Source organism: Alexandromys fortis, unplaced genomic scaffold, assembly GCF_014885135.2.
Source record: "Alexandromys fortis isolate MF-2015 unplaced genomic scaffold, M_Fortis_MF-2015_v1.1 scaffold_214, whole genome shotgun sequence".
Taxonomy (NCBI): Eukaryota; Metazoa; Chordata; class Mammalia; order Rodentia; family Cricetidae; genus Alexandromys; species Alexandromys fortis.
Window position 1 is genome coordinate 1,313,797 of NW_026068100.1, and position 13,987 is coordinate 1,327,783.

Sequence of the window (13,987 nt, forward strand, 5' to 3'; positions counted from 1 at the left end):
TGGGTTTCTCTCCTGTAGGATCACTGCCCATGCTGACAAGTTCAAGGCTAGATGACAGCATGTTTATCCCCAAATTGGGGGTCTTCCAAGTTCCCCGTCTTTATTAGAGAGAGAAAAAGACACGTCTCAAATTCTTAAGTCTCCCCGTCCTTATAGAAAGAGCAGATTTGGCTCTGGAGTGAGTCCCCTTCTGCTTTGCAGAGGAGACGTCTTCTCATTTGTATCTTGCTGTGTCTGTGTGTGTTTCCTTACCCTGGATAAAAAGCCCTGCTCCACCACCTGACTCTACTGCTGCCCTTGAGACTTTCTGCTGTGCTCAAAGGTTTTCCTTCTCTTAATTCTTTAACTAGGAGAGAAGATGAACCTGATCTAGACCCCTAGACAGTAACCATGAGTTGATTATAAATATTTTTATATATTTTGTGATGATCTTTATGTCTAAGTTATAACATTTCTTCTTTTCTTATTTTTTTCTAGTGCTGGGGAAAGAGCCTAAGTTTCAAGCACATTAGGTTTTACTTTCTAATGTACTGGAAAACAGCCTGGCTGCAGGGAGATATCTTTTACCCTCTATGAAGCCCTGGAGTAAAGTATTGAGAAGGCAAATGTTTCTCTTTCTGTAATAACCACCTCTTTATAATATCTTTTCAATGCGTGTGTGTGTGTGTGTGTGTCCCTTTTTGAAACATAGGCAAGAAAAGAAAAAAGGAGGAGAAAGTTATAGGGTAACAAACTTCCTGTCACACATTTCATAAATGATCATAATCTTGAGGCCCTCTCCACAAACCTCTGTCAACCATACATATAACAGTACTCTACAAAGGACCACAAAAGGCCACAATGGGACAGAACTTTGCAGTATGGTCAGGGAAGGCAGTGTGCTACCAGGACCATTTTAGTCTGTGAACCTATTGTTTCTGGCTCACGGTGGGATACGCATGAAAAATTGAGGGCTAATGTATAGGAACTATTATGGAAATGAGATAAAATAATTTATATCTGTTGTATCAAATGAAAGATTTGGGCTTATATTTTAGATGTCTTAGATTTTACTTCATTTTCCCAGTAATTCACTTTCATTGTGTTTTACAAAGGCAACTAAAAACCTGTCCTTTCCTACACAGAAGCTGAGACGCATTGGTAAAAGGGTATTATTATTTTTTTTGAAATTTTGCTTAAGGCCAGCAAATTTCTAGTTACAAAGCAGCCATGCCGCTGAGAAACACTGTTGCAGATGGAGCAGCAGGACTCGTCCACACAGGCTAGTCCCGAAACAAGTTTGGATTATTTTGAGTAACTTGGTTATTTGGTAGTCAGAAGCCACATGAAACAGGGACTACTTTCTTGGTACTGTTTTATAATCCCCAACAACTGAAAGGATAGCTAAGTTATTCCAGAAATTCAATAATTAATCAGCATTCTTACAGTGCAGAAGCTGGGTCTCTGACGTCCAAACCATAAACAACAACAACTATTGCTTATAACAAATGGTGGTGGTTATGCCTAATGGTTATGTATAATTATGGGAACTTCTTAAGAGAAACTGCTTCACCCTGAAGCATTCTGAAAGAGAGTGTGGTGAACAGTACTGTCCCCACGAGGAGTACAGAATGATCAGAATCAAGGCAGAGCTGGGCTGGAACGAGTCAACGCTTAAGAGCACTTGCTGCTTTTTTAGAGACCCAGAGCTTGGTCCCAGCAAACACAGTGGGTGTCTCCCAACCACTTGCAACTCCACTCCAGGGGATCAAATGCCCTCTCTGACTTCCGTGGATATCTGAACACATGGCTACACAAACACATATATCTAAAACAAGTTTTTCAAACTAAGTAGGCAAAACACAGTTTCTCTCAGATACTCTGAGATGTGTGCCGAGCTCCAGCCAGAACGTTGTTCCCAGAGCAAGCCATCAAAGTGTTCCATGCTGACTGAAGTCAGCCAGTGGATTCCTGATTCCCAGCTGTTGTCCGGAAACACTGTGAAGGTAAATCTGGGCTTGCTGAGAGAAGCTATAAGGATCTACTTATTGGTATCTCTCTAGACATTAAGAATATCACAGAAGTGGGTAAACTTCATGATCTGTGACTTTATTTTAAGGACATGTAGGAAGGTGTTTTGCCGGTTCATGTCTCATATTATATGAGACATTTTTTTTTAATGTACTACCCAGCAATCTTTGAACGAACTCTCAGACTTAAGCCAGGGACTTAGGTAATAGCACCACACCTTTCTAAATACTGGTCGTGTTTGTGAGGTTCTATCCCTGATGATTCATGTCACAGATGGTAGAGCTCCACACCTGTCTATCCAGTCAGCCATACGTCTCATGTCAGATTTCATCACTTACGATACCCACCAATGATTCAGCAGGATCTGGCAGTATATTTTAGAGTCAGGAAGGAAGGAAGGAAGGAAGGAAGGAAGGAAGGAAGGAAGGAAGGAAGGAAGGAAGGAAGGAAGGGAAAAAATGGAAAGAATTTCAGAAGTGTTGATAATTTTGGATGAAGGGGAAAAAACACATGATTTCAAAGGAAAATTTGCATTTTCTTCATTCACGAAGGTAAAACAGCACCTTGTTACCAAAGGAAGCAGCATCTTCATAGCTCATTACAGTTGTTAAAAGTATCTACAAATAACATGTTTATCCTTATTCCAGTTTTTTCTCTATAAACATCTTTTTATCTAGTCTAGACTAGTTTTAAACCCAATATTCTCCAGTCTCTGCCGCAGCCTGATAGTGAGCTTGCGCTCAGTCACCAACCCTGGCCCTTTCTCTTCATCTGAAAGAATGCTCCTAGAACTTTCTACTTGATGTGTTAAAGATCACACCTAACACAAGGGTATTACTAAGGGCAAAAAGTGGCTCCCATGCCAGGATGTGAAGGAGTGTGGCATTACTATATCCCTGTGGCATGAACTCATTTTTAAAACATGTCTGTAACCACAGTTAGTGCAACTGGTCTCTTTTGCAATCCCAAGCACCTAAGTGTGTGCTTTAGCAAGCATTACTCTGCAAAGGTAACTGTGGCAGAGAGTGTGTGCAGCCTCTGCGGCTTAAGAAGGACAACTGTTCAGCTCGCCATCAGCCATTGGATGCAGCCCAGGCTCCCTCAGGGCTGGCTACAGAAGCCTGGAGCAGAGAGATCTTCCTCTTTTCCCTTTGGTGAGGGCCCAGGTACAAACTGGCATCTGCTTTTCCTTAATGGTTGGTTACATAACAGAAGTTTGGCCTGATGTGGCAGCATATGCTGAGAACCCTCTTGAGGGTAAGGCAAGAAAGCCTCAAATTCAAAGTCAGTCCAGACGACAGTAATAAAACACTGTCAAAGAATGATATTCCTTAAGAATCACTGGTTCTAACTTCTGCGTCCACACTGCGGGTAGCAACTAAACACTGGAAAGGGAGAGAAACTGATTCCAGATGATCGCATTTGCAGTCAGCAGCTATCCCGATCTCAGTGAGTGAGCTTCCTTTTTATTTCCTAATGAGTATAAAAATCTGTCTATAAATATGAGCATTAAAATGAAAAGGGGAGAAAGAAGAGAGTTTACTAGTGCTCAATGAACTCTGAGTTTGTGGGAGTTTAGTCTAACATAAATCTTAATATAGAAGGATGTAATTCTACCTTTAACTCTTTGTGAAGTTTGTCCAGAACTTTTAAGTAAAAAAGAAAACAGGAAAGGAATATTTGAAATGTCATAGCTGGAGAGATGGCTGAGTATTAAGAACACTGGCTACACTTTCTGGGGTATTAGACATCCTTTTCTGAGCTCTGTAGACACCAGGCGTGGATGTGGTACACATACGCACATGCAAGTAAAACATCCATGTATATGAAATTAAAAAAAAAAACTAAACCAAAACATATTGTTCTAGGCAGGGTCATAGCATTTGGCATATGGAGGCAAGGAGGATCAGAAGTTCACTCACAGCCTGGACTACACGAGACTTTGTCTTCAAAACAAACGAAAATAAAAAGTATATATATATTATATTTAGTATGTAATGTTTAATGAAACAAAAAGAAAAGTATAACTTTAATATATAATGTTTAAGACATTTTCTATATTAGTTACTGTTAAATACATTTTGTATTTAAATACAAAAGTATCACACACACATATCTAACAATAACAAAAAAACTATTCTATGATTGTAGATGTGGCTCAGTATTTGCCTAATACTAGCTTCTCAAAACCAAAAATAAGTAAAAAAAAAAAAAAAGGGGGGGGGGAGAATCCCCCCCAAACGCCTAACCAAAGCAACAGAACCAAAGTCCAAACTTAACCCAGAAAACTCCACAAAGGTCACCCTAAAGTTTCTCAGGGCGCTGAGCAGGTGCAGCAGCGCAGGGTTTGGCGGGGTGTTTTGAAAGGAGTCAGTTCAGTTCAGTTGGCTTGCAGGGCGAGCATGTGCGGCTGTGCTCCGAGGTCGCGGCGCCGGGCGGAGCCTGGGCTGCAGAGCCGGCGCTCGGGGCGGGGAGCGGGCGCGGCCCTGCGCTCGGGGCGGGGAACCGGCCCAGCTTCCCGGGCAGCCCGGCCAGGCCGGAACCAGACGGCGGGCAGGTCCCGCGCCATGGGGCGACTGGTGGCTCTGAGTCTGCTGGGCATCGGACTGGCGCTGCTGGGCGAGCGGTTCCTGGCGCTCAGGTAGGTGCTGCGGAGGACCCGGGGTCGCAGGTCCTCAGGCTGGGATGGCCGAGCTGCTGGTAGGGACACCAGCGATAGAGCTTCTGCTGCTCAGGGGAACCGCGCGGATGGAAGAACTTTGGACCGCTACCGGTGTCCCATCAGCCGGCCCAACCCAAGGCCATCACAACCTAGACACTTTGTGAAAAGTTTCCCAGGCTTTGCTAGTGGCGAAGTTCTTCTGCCTAGGCAGACAAGAGAGAGCTTTGCAAATTTCCCAAGGGCAAACTCAGTGCTTTAATTTGAAAACAAAACCATTACTCATGCGTGGACGCTCTAATTATACAGCTTTATTTAAGGTCACTGGTGCTGTTCTCCGCAGCCGGAACCCATCCCTCCCCAGCATAATAGTTGGGGAAACTTCAGCGCCCAGGTCCTGGCGCTGGAGATCAAAGACGCTTAAGAAAGACAGCTACTGATCTTACATCATTTCCTTATTTATTCACCAGAGCTCCAGGAGCAGGGCGAACGATTATTAGATTTTTAACTACAGCGAAAACGTTCTGGGTGGACATCATGCTTTCAAGCTACCAACTCAAACTTCATAAGCCTCTTGCAAAAGAGTTCCAGAACAGTTGAGCGCCTACTAGGTAGTAGGTACACTTTGCCCCAGGGTCCTGTAGAGAACTGGGAACCCTAAGTCAAGTCCTTTTGATACAGGAGAAATATATCGGAACTGGCTCTCCAAAACAAGAAAATGGAACCATTTATAGGGTTAAACAGAAAAGATGCCGCCCTCCAAGGGTGAAGCCATCTGACAGCTATGGTGGGTGAAGAAGACCATCCCCCGTGGCAAGAGAGGTGCCAGCAAAAGGGCCTTGTTGGGGAACATAGAGCAGCAAATGAGGGGCAACATGACGTCACAGAAGGGCAGGGCAAGCCTGTGTTTGAGGCTGCAACGTTGGGCTCTCCTTGATAGGCAAAATGGAAGCGTTGGTGCTTATTGGTTGTTTAGCATCAAGCTGATCTAAAGAGTTCTACAATGTATAAATAAGCAGGAAGGGCAGAGAAGTCGTACCTGGATAACAGGATCTCCCGGAGCCCTGATGTCCAAGTGGCACTACGTGACAAATTCTAATTCAGTTGGTCGAGGTGGGGCCTAGGCCCTGGATTTTTGGTTTGCATTTGTTTTAGATGAAGTTGCACTGTGTATCCTCTGTTTTAAAGCTCAGTCTAGTCTTGAAACTCAGGATTCTTGATCTCCTGCTATTACAGGCACACACCAGTACGATACACAGGATTTTCTTTTCTTTGCTGTTTAGCTCCTTCCTAAAGATCTGCTTTGTAGCTCAGTGATAGAGCACTTGCCGAGCATGCATGAAGCTCTGGGTTCCAGCTCCAACAACATACTACAAAAGCAAACCACAGACCGCATCCCTCTCTTGTGTATAGTATGTGCATCGTAAGGGTGGAGAGCTACACAGACCGCATCCCTCTCCTGTGTGTATCGTACATGTGTAGAGCTACTGGACTGGATGGGGGGCAGTGGCGAAAGCGTCACAGAAGGTTGGAGATGATAAAGGAGACCCAGACTGCACCCCCAGGAATGAGACAAGGCCAAAGTGATAATATGGCTTTAAGGACAATTCCAAAGTCCCACAGATGCCTTTTCACTTGGTGATAAGGCAATGTGAAAAAAGTGTGGGGGTTGGAGCATTGGAATAAGGAGGATGCTTCTGCCTGTGGCAGGGAATGGCAATGCTGGCCTTCATTGTACTGCATCTGAAGGGCATTCATGCATTAGAGGGGTTTGGGCTAGGTTGTCTTTTTGGTCAATATATATAGTATATACATACTTATGAGTTACCATGTTAATATTTCAACACATACACACATGTGCACGTGTGTGCACACTCAGACACATATATTTTATAAGACCCATAATGATTAGTACAGCTATTACTTTAAGCACTTGCTCTTTTTTTTTTTTTTTTGAGATGAGAATAGTGAAAATCCTTTCTTCCTAGTTGGAAGCATTCCCCATTGTTAAGAGTCTCTGCAGTTATTTAGAAGACACGGCAGAATTCATTGCCCCTGTCTTTTATCACAGTACTGTACCACTTGGCCAGTGTGTCCACCACCTCTGGTTCATCCTTAGTCTTGGGAAACCACTGTTATACTTCAACTTCTTTTTATGAATTTTTACACCTACCTGTGAACTTTCCCGTTTTCCTTCCTTTCTTTCTTCCTTTTCTTCCCTCCATCCTTCCTGACTCTTTCAGTCAGCGTCTCTCTCTCTCTCTCTCTCTCTCTCTCTCTCTCTCTCTCTCTCTCTCTCTCTCTCTCTCTCTCTCTCTCTGTCGCCCAGACTGGCATCTGTGCCACGAAAATCTTGTCTCAGCCTCCTCAGTGCTAGGATCAGTCATCCTTTTCTCTCACTGAATAGATTCCATTGTATCCATTCTGCATGTCCACCACAGTGTCCTTTTCCATCTGTTGTTGGACTGTCAGGGAGTTTCTATTTGGGAGCCAGTACGTAGAGTTGTTAAGACACTAACAGATCACACGAGTCTCTTCAGAATGGGTCTCATTCCCTTTGGATAGATGTCCAGTACCGGGATGGCTGGATCACATATGGTTCTTCTACTTAAATAAATCTTAATGCATCTCCATATTGTTTTCATAATGGCATAACATTTTACATTATCACCCGCAGTAAAAAAGAAAGTTCTCTTTCTAAACAGGGTGTGTAGCTCAGTGGTAGAATGCCAGGCAATGCGGGGCCACGTGTTCAGTCTCCAGGATAGATACGTGTTCGTGCTGCGTTATCTCTTCTTAGCAGCAGTCCTTGAAACTAGGGTGATAGTATCTGTCTCTTGGAGAGCTTGATTTGCGTTTCCCATGGTTAGTGACATTGGTTATTTCCTCATAAGCACATTGGCCATCATTCTTCTTCTTCTAAGAAATCCCTACTCAGGGCTTTTGCTTATTTGGGTTTTTGTTTGCTTGCCTTGTTTTTTTTTTTTTTAAAAAAAAAAAACTTATGCATTATGCAAATTTCTTACAGGTTTTGGCTATTATCAAATGTATCTCAAATGCGTCCTCCCATTCTGTGGGTTCTTTCTTAAATCTGGTAGTTGGTTGTTTTATTCGACAGAAGCTTTCCAGTTTAGATGTAGTCTCTTATTTTTGTTTTCTGTGCTTTTGAGGTCTTAGGAGTTAAGTGACTTTTTTTTTCTTGTACCATTCATTTAGCGCTCAGTATTAAGAACACAACACAAACATTTCTGGGCTCATCCAGTCCTCGCTAATAGTTAAATCATTGTGCTTCCATGGGCTGAAGTTTTCTCAGTCAGTAGTCAAGTTTCCCCCTTTTCTTACTAACCTTAAAGTCCAAAGTTGAAGTCCATCTGAGTGACATGTATAGTTATAAATGTAAGAAGAGTGAACCGAGACCACACTGATGTGCCTGGGGAGGTGGCTAGTGGTACCAGCATGAAGAACTGATTTGGAATCCCAAGTACTCACATGAAAATCAGACAGGGCCATGCATGCCTGTCCACCCAGGCTGTCTCTAGGTGATAAGCTGGAGAGTGCTTGAGGGAGAAACTCAGGGTCTTCGTCTGGTTTCTACATATATGCACATGGGTACATGCATCCACATCCACATGTACACAACACATACACGACACCACACACACATGCACACACACACACAATGCAGAGGGTTGCTCATTTACAACTTGGTGCCAACTTTCTTTACGAACAAAACCTTGACTGAGGTGAACGTTGATGAGCAGTGGTCTTGTAGCCAGCTGGTGACTTGGTGATTTTATTGGCTAGTGGAAGGTCTGAATGGTGTCGTGTAAGACTGTGGGGTGGGGGTCAGTGTCATGCAGTCAAATTGTTCCCTGTTTCAAACCCCCAAACCAATCAGGTTTCCCAGTTGAGTTTGAATTTCAGATAAACAGAACCATTTTGTGTGTGAATATGCTCTATTATGTTCGTACATGTGTGAATTTGTATGGGGGCACACACATACACACCCGAAGGTGGGCATTGAGTGTCTTCCTCAGGTAGTTTCTGTCATATGAGAGAAACAGGTTCTCTCATTGATCCAGGAACTCACTGATCCTGCTAGCCTGGCTTGCCAGTAGACTCCCTGGATTCCCCTGTCTCTGCTGCCCCAGTAATCGGATTTCTTGGATTTCGGACCTGTACTCTTACATGCAGCTTTCACGTGGGTGCTAAGGACCAAACTCGGGTCCTCATGTTGGTGCAGGAAACACTTTCGCCATAGAGCCATCTAAGCAGCCCCCGTCATTCTTAGCAATATACATAAAACATGTTTTTAGTCTAAGTGTGTAGTCTGTGACATCATTACCCAGCAGGTAGGTTTAACTAGGCACCCTGTACTGAGTATGGTGACCATCTGATTGAAGCATTGTAGTTGGAAGCTGTTTGTTCATCTCAGGCTGCCCAGACTCCTGAAATAATCACACCAAAACTATATTATTTACAATACTGTTTGGCCAATAGCTTAAGTGTATTTCTGGATGACTCTTATATTCTAAACTAACCCATCTCCATTAGTCTGTGTATCACCACATGATTGTAGGTTACCAGGTAAAGTTCTGACATCTGTCTCCAGAGGGGTTATGTGGCTTCTCTGACTCTGCCTTGTTTCTCCCAGCATTCACTTTAATTTTCCCTGCTTAGCTCTACTCTGCCCATATCACACAGGCCAAGCTAGCTTCTTTATTCATTAACAAATGAAAACAACACATAGACAGAAGGACCTCCCACATCAAAGCATAGCCCAAGTGTGGTGACAAGATCAAATGCAAACTGCTCTTCTCAGACCCCACTTCAAAGAATGGGGTGCTCTGACTCCCTGCTGGAAAGGCCTTTCAGAGCCAGGAGAAAGGGTGGCTGCTCCGTGCTGCTCTTTTTGCACTAACTAGTGCCTTCTATTTGCTTATTAAATTATTAAAAATGGAACTTTGGCTGTCAAGCTGTTTCTCTCTCCCAGGATGCCCACTTAAATTTCAACTTGCATTTTAGATAAACAATGGATAAATTTTCATTACGTTTGTCCCTAGTGGATAAATGTCACTGAAGTTGTCTTTTATCCCACTGAGCTGTAGCTGGCTAAGGTTCCCCTGGGAAGATGCTGCTCCATTGCCACCCATTCTGCCCTCCCTTCTTGAGCAACAGAAGAAAAGTAAGCCAGCACTCCCAGGCTAGTTGCTGTCTGTTGAAAAGACAGACTTGGAAAGAGTCATGAGACTTTAGTACACTAGAGAACATAGCGTGGGCAGAAACCCCAAGACACAAGTCTCAACAGTTCGCTTAAATGTTTGTGTCTTCAAAACTTAAAATACTTTGATTGTTGTCATGTTGCCATTAGTGTGTGTGTGTGTGTGTGTGTGTGTGTGTGTGTGTGGAGTACACCTGGGAGTTGGCTCTATCTACTCTATCTCTATTAGGATTGGAAATGAGACTCAGGTGAAGATTGAGTAACAATACTTCTACCCACTGAGCAATCTTAGCAGATGCCAGATGTCTTTTAACATAGCTCTGACAGGAAGTTCCATAGTTTCCTTCAGACCACTTCAGATGGGGTAGTCTTTTTGTTTCTGTGTCTGCCATCCTCCTCCTTATCATTTATTGTATGACTGCATTGTGCTCCTTACTTTGTCCGAAGTCTAGAACTTCTTGGATAGGGAGATGGCTCACTGGGCCATCATGAAGACTTGAGTGTCGATATGGGATTCCCTTCTGTATCCTGCAAATACCATTGGTTAATAAAGAAACTGTCTTGGGCCTGTGCAGGAAATAGAGGTAGGCAGGGAAAATTAACTGAATGTGGGGGAAAGAAGGAGGCATTAGAGAGAAGCCATGGAGCCACCGCCAGAGATAGATACACTGAAACCTTGCCGGTAGGCCATGAGCCTCATGGTAAAAGATAAAATAATGGAGATGGGTTAATTCTAGATGTAAGAGCTAGCTAGCAATACACTTAACTAATTAGTCAAGCAGTGATTTAATTAGTATAGTTTCTGTATGATTATTTCGGGTCTGAACAGCCAGGTGGCCAGCAAACAAACAAGTGGTCTCCCTACAACAAATTGGCACCCAACATGGTCGACTAAATCCACATAAAACCTGAGAGGGCTTAGAAAGGAATTCTAGACACTAAAAAAAGAGTTTAGCCACACTTATTTTCTTGAATGGGCTTTGCTTGCTGGTGGCATGCTGTAGCTCCTTTAAGAGAGGTTTTCCCGATTCAGCAGTAGCAGAAAAAAAGTTGTGGTTTTGAAAGGCTGGCTTTCTGGCTGTGCTGTCAGCACAGACTCTGACTCTTTCTGGAGGTCTGGCTATGGACCTCCATTAAGTGGGGTTTGTGAACAAAGTGCTACAACTTGCTTAATGCCTAAAAATAGGGCTGTGAGCATGGCTCTCAGAAGCAGCAAACAGCTCTGCCATGCTGAACGGGTGGGGTGAACAGATGGTGCCATATTTCCCCTAGCAATGGTGCCACTTACGTTCATAAAAAGGGTTTAGCATTTTAAGAAGTGCTTCTGGTCAGAAAATAATTATAGATACACAATAAAGACAGATTCAGATTTAAAAAAAAAAACTCTAAATGGGTCACAGTGTTGGTTAAATGTACATAGGCTTGGGAGAGAAATGAAAAAGAATATAGACAGTTATAAAAAATGTAAATGGTTTAGAAAAAAAGGTGAAGTCTTTAAAGAGACAGAGTACAGTCATTGATTAAAAGGAGTAAAGAATAGATTTAAAACAAATAAGCCGCATAAAGATGGAAACACAGAGTCTGGATTATGTATATTATTGTTTATTGTGTTATTTTTAATTTTTTTTGACTGTGAAGGAGCTAAGTACAGAGAGACATTTCATTGTAGAAACTGTTAAACTAAACCAGCATATATTCTCTAAAGGTATCTTGACTTCAAAATTTGGGTCTAAGGATTTGTTGTTTTGGAAAAGAGGTACTGCTTTTGCTTCCACAGAAGATGAGAACCTGTGGATTCTTTCCAAACTAATGTGGTTTGATGGACCATAATCCCTCGAGAGGTCACCATAAACACTGTCCAAAAATCCCTTTGCCCAATACAAAGCAGGAGGAGTTTGGAGAGAACTACACCCATATTCTCAAATATTGTTTATAAATGTTTATTTACATTTAAAGGAGGATATACTATAGAGATAAATACTTCACATTGGTATGAATCTTGCTCTATTGATACAAATTTAAGGTCAATTTTGTTTTATATATATATTATATGTTATATATATTTCTGCTCTTGATTAAGGTTGTGTTTGTACAGCTAATTTAAAAATGTATGTATAACTAAGAAATATAGGTTAATAAATAATCATCTATAATAGTCAAGCTTGTCATGTTATTTAGGTTTTCTATATATTGAGAGATGTATTTCAGTTAGATAGGTATTCTTCAAACCTTTAAAAGATCTTCAGAATATGGCATTTAAAATGTTTTAATAACTTAGGACTTTTCATAACAATGAGACACATCTGCTCCTGGCAGCACCAATTACTTCAAGAAGAAGATGGGCATCAAAGAGGCTCCTCATGGAGTTTCTTGGGCAAGAAACTGCTCTTTCCTGGACTGCTTATTGCTATTCTGTGTGAACTGGACATGCAGGATCCACAGAGAAATGACTGCTGAACTTGCCTAAAGGTGAAACCGTCCTTCAGGGTTCCTACTTCATGAAAGAGTTTGCTAGACATTCTTCAGGACACAGAAAAAAGTGACTGACAAAACTGTCAATATTGGCAGAACTATCTTTGTAATTTCCTGCTTCATGGAAAAATCTGCCAGATACTATGGGCCATTAGGCTGAAGATGGATGCCCCAATGGTACAGAAGAACTTTGGGTGACTGTCCAGGCAGCAAGATGTCTCTATCATTTCTAGAGTTTTGGAAGTTGCTTACAATGAACTTTCTGTTTTCTTAAGTAATATCATATCCTTCCAGAGTCTTTGATAGAGTTGAAGAATTTATAGTTATAGTTTTCCTTAGTCATGATAAAAGATAAAGTAGATATAAATATTGTAACTATAATTCGTGCTTGATACCTCTTTTGTTATATCTAATTGTATAATGTTAAAGTTAAAACCTTCCTTTTTATTTTAACAGAAAAGGGGAGGTGATGTGGGATTCCCCTCTGTATGCTATGAATAGCGTTGGTTAGTAAACAGACTGTCTTGTGCCTGCACAGGGAATAGAGGTAGGCGGAGGGGAGAGGGGATAAACTGAATGCAAGGAGAAAGAAAGAAGGAGGCATTAGAGAGAAGCCATGGAGCCACCACCAGAGACAGACATGCTGAAACCTTGCTGGTAGGCCATGAGCCTTGTGGTAAAATATAAAATACGGGAGATAGGTTAATTCTAGATGTAAGAGCTAGCTAGCAATATACTTAAGTAATTGGCCAAGCAGTGATTTAATTAATACAGTTTCTGTGTGATTATTTCAGGGCTGAAAAGCCAGGAACTAACAAATGGCTCCTTACTACAGAGTGCAGAGCCCCCAAACCACATAAAAGCCTAGTTTATGCTGAGCTAGGGACCGAAATCAGGACTTTGCAAGTGCTAGTCAAGCCCTCCACCAGCTGAGCTATGCACAGGAAAGGTACAGTTTATTGACACCTGGGGAGAATGCCCTTTTTTTTTTTTCCTTCACTGCCTTCTTAGATTGATACCTTCCTTGCCCTAATTCACATATAAATAGCTGACTTCTCAGAGATTAGCTAGGGGGTCCAATGGTCATTCCTCAGGACTGCTCTGGGCTGGCTCTTCACTTTCTAGCAGCTTGTGGGCTCCTCTGTGACTGAACAAAATTCCCCAGGTTTACATGCCTAAGCCCAAATTTCAGCTACGAGTGTAAGCATTGCAGGGGCCATAGGGGTAAATTCCAAACGGTTTTCAAATCTGTGTACAGAAGATAAAGCTCCCTTTCTATATACATGTGTACACATAGATAAAGCCCTGCCAAAATTTTAAAATTCAAAGGCAGTAAGATACGGTGAAGAGGAAGGTCTTGCGGGTAGTTCAGGGTTGCCCTTAGAGCGTGTTGCACTGTTGCATTGCTTGTCTTATTGCTACCTGTCTTCAGGTGAAATGGCAGCTAACAGTCCTCTGTCCAGATGCAGTCTGGGTGGGGATCGATGTCTCCAGAATAAAAAAAAAAAATGATTTCCTGTTGATGACTGTCAGTTAGCAGTTCCTGGTGTATAGCCAGATGGCCCAAATCCATTGAAAATGCTATTTACCCTACACCCTGGACTAGTAATTTTACTTCTCCTTTG

The 13,987-nt window shown here is 42.3% G+C and overlaps 1 protein-coding gene across 1 annotated transcript in view; it reads left to right on the plus strand.

The window, feature by feature from the left end:
* The first annotated feature begins 4,484 nt into the window (after positions 1 to 4,484).
* LOC126489520 (serum paraoxonase/arylesterase 2) overlaps positions 4,485 to 13,987 on the plus strand; it is a 31,759-nt gene continuing 22,256 nt past the window's right edge. Inside the window, exon 1 of the mRNA XM_050123850.1 lies at positions 4,485 to 4,651. Coding sequence (XP_049979807.1) covers positions 4,578 to 4,651 — 74 coding nt within the window. The 5' untranslated portion in view covers positions 4,485 to 4,577. The remainder of the gene's footprint in view (positions 4,652 to 13,987) is intronic.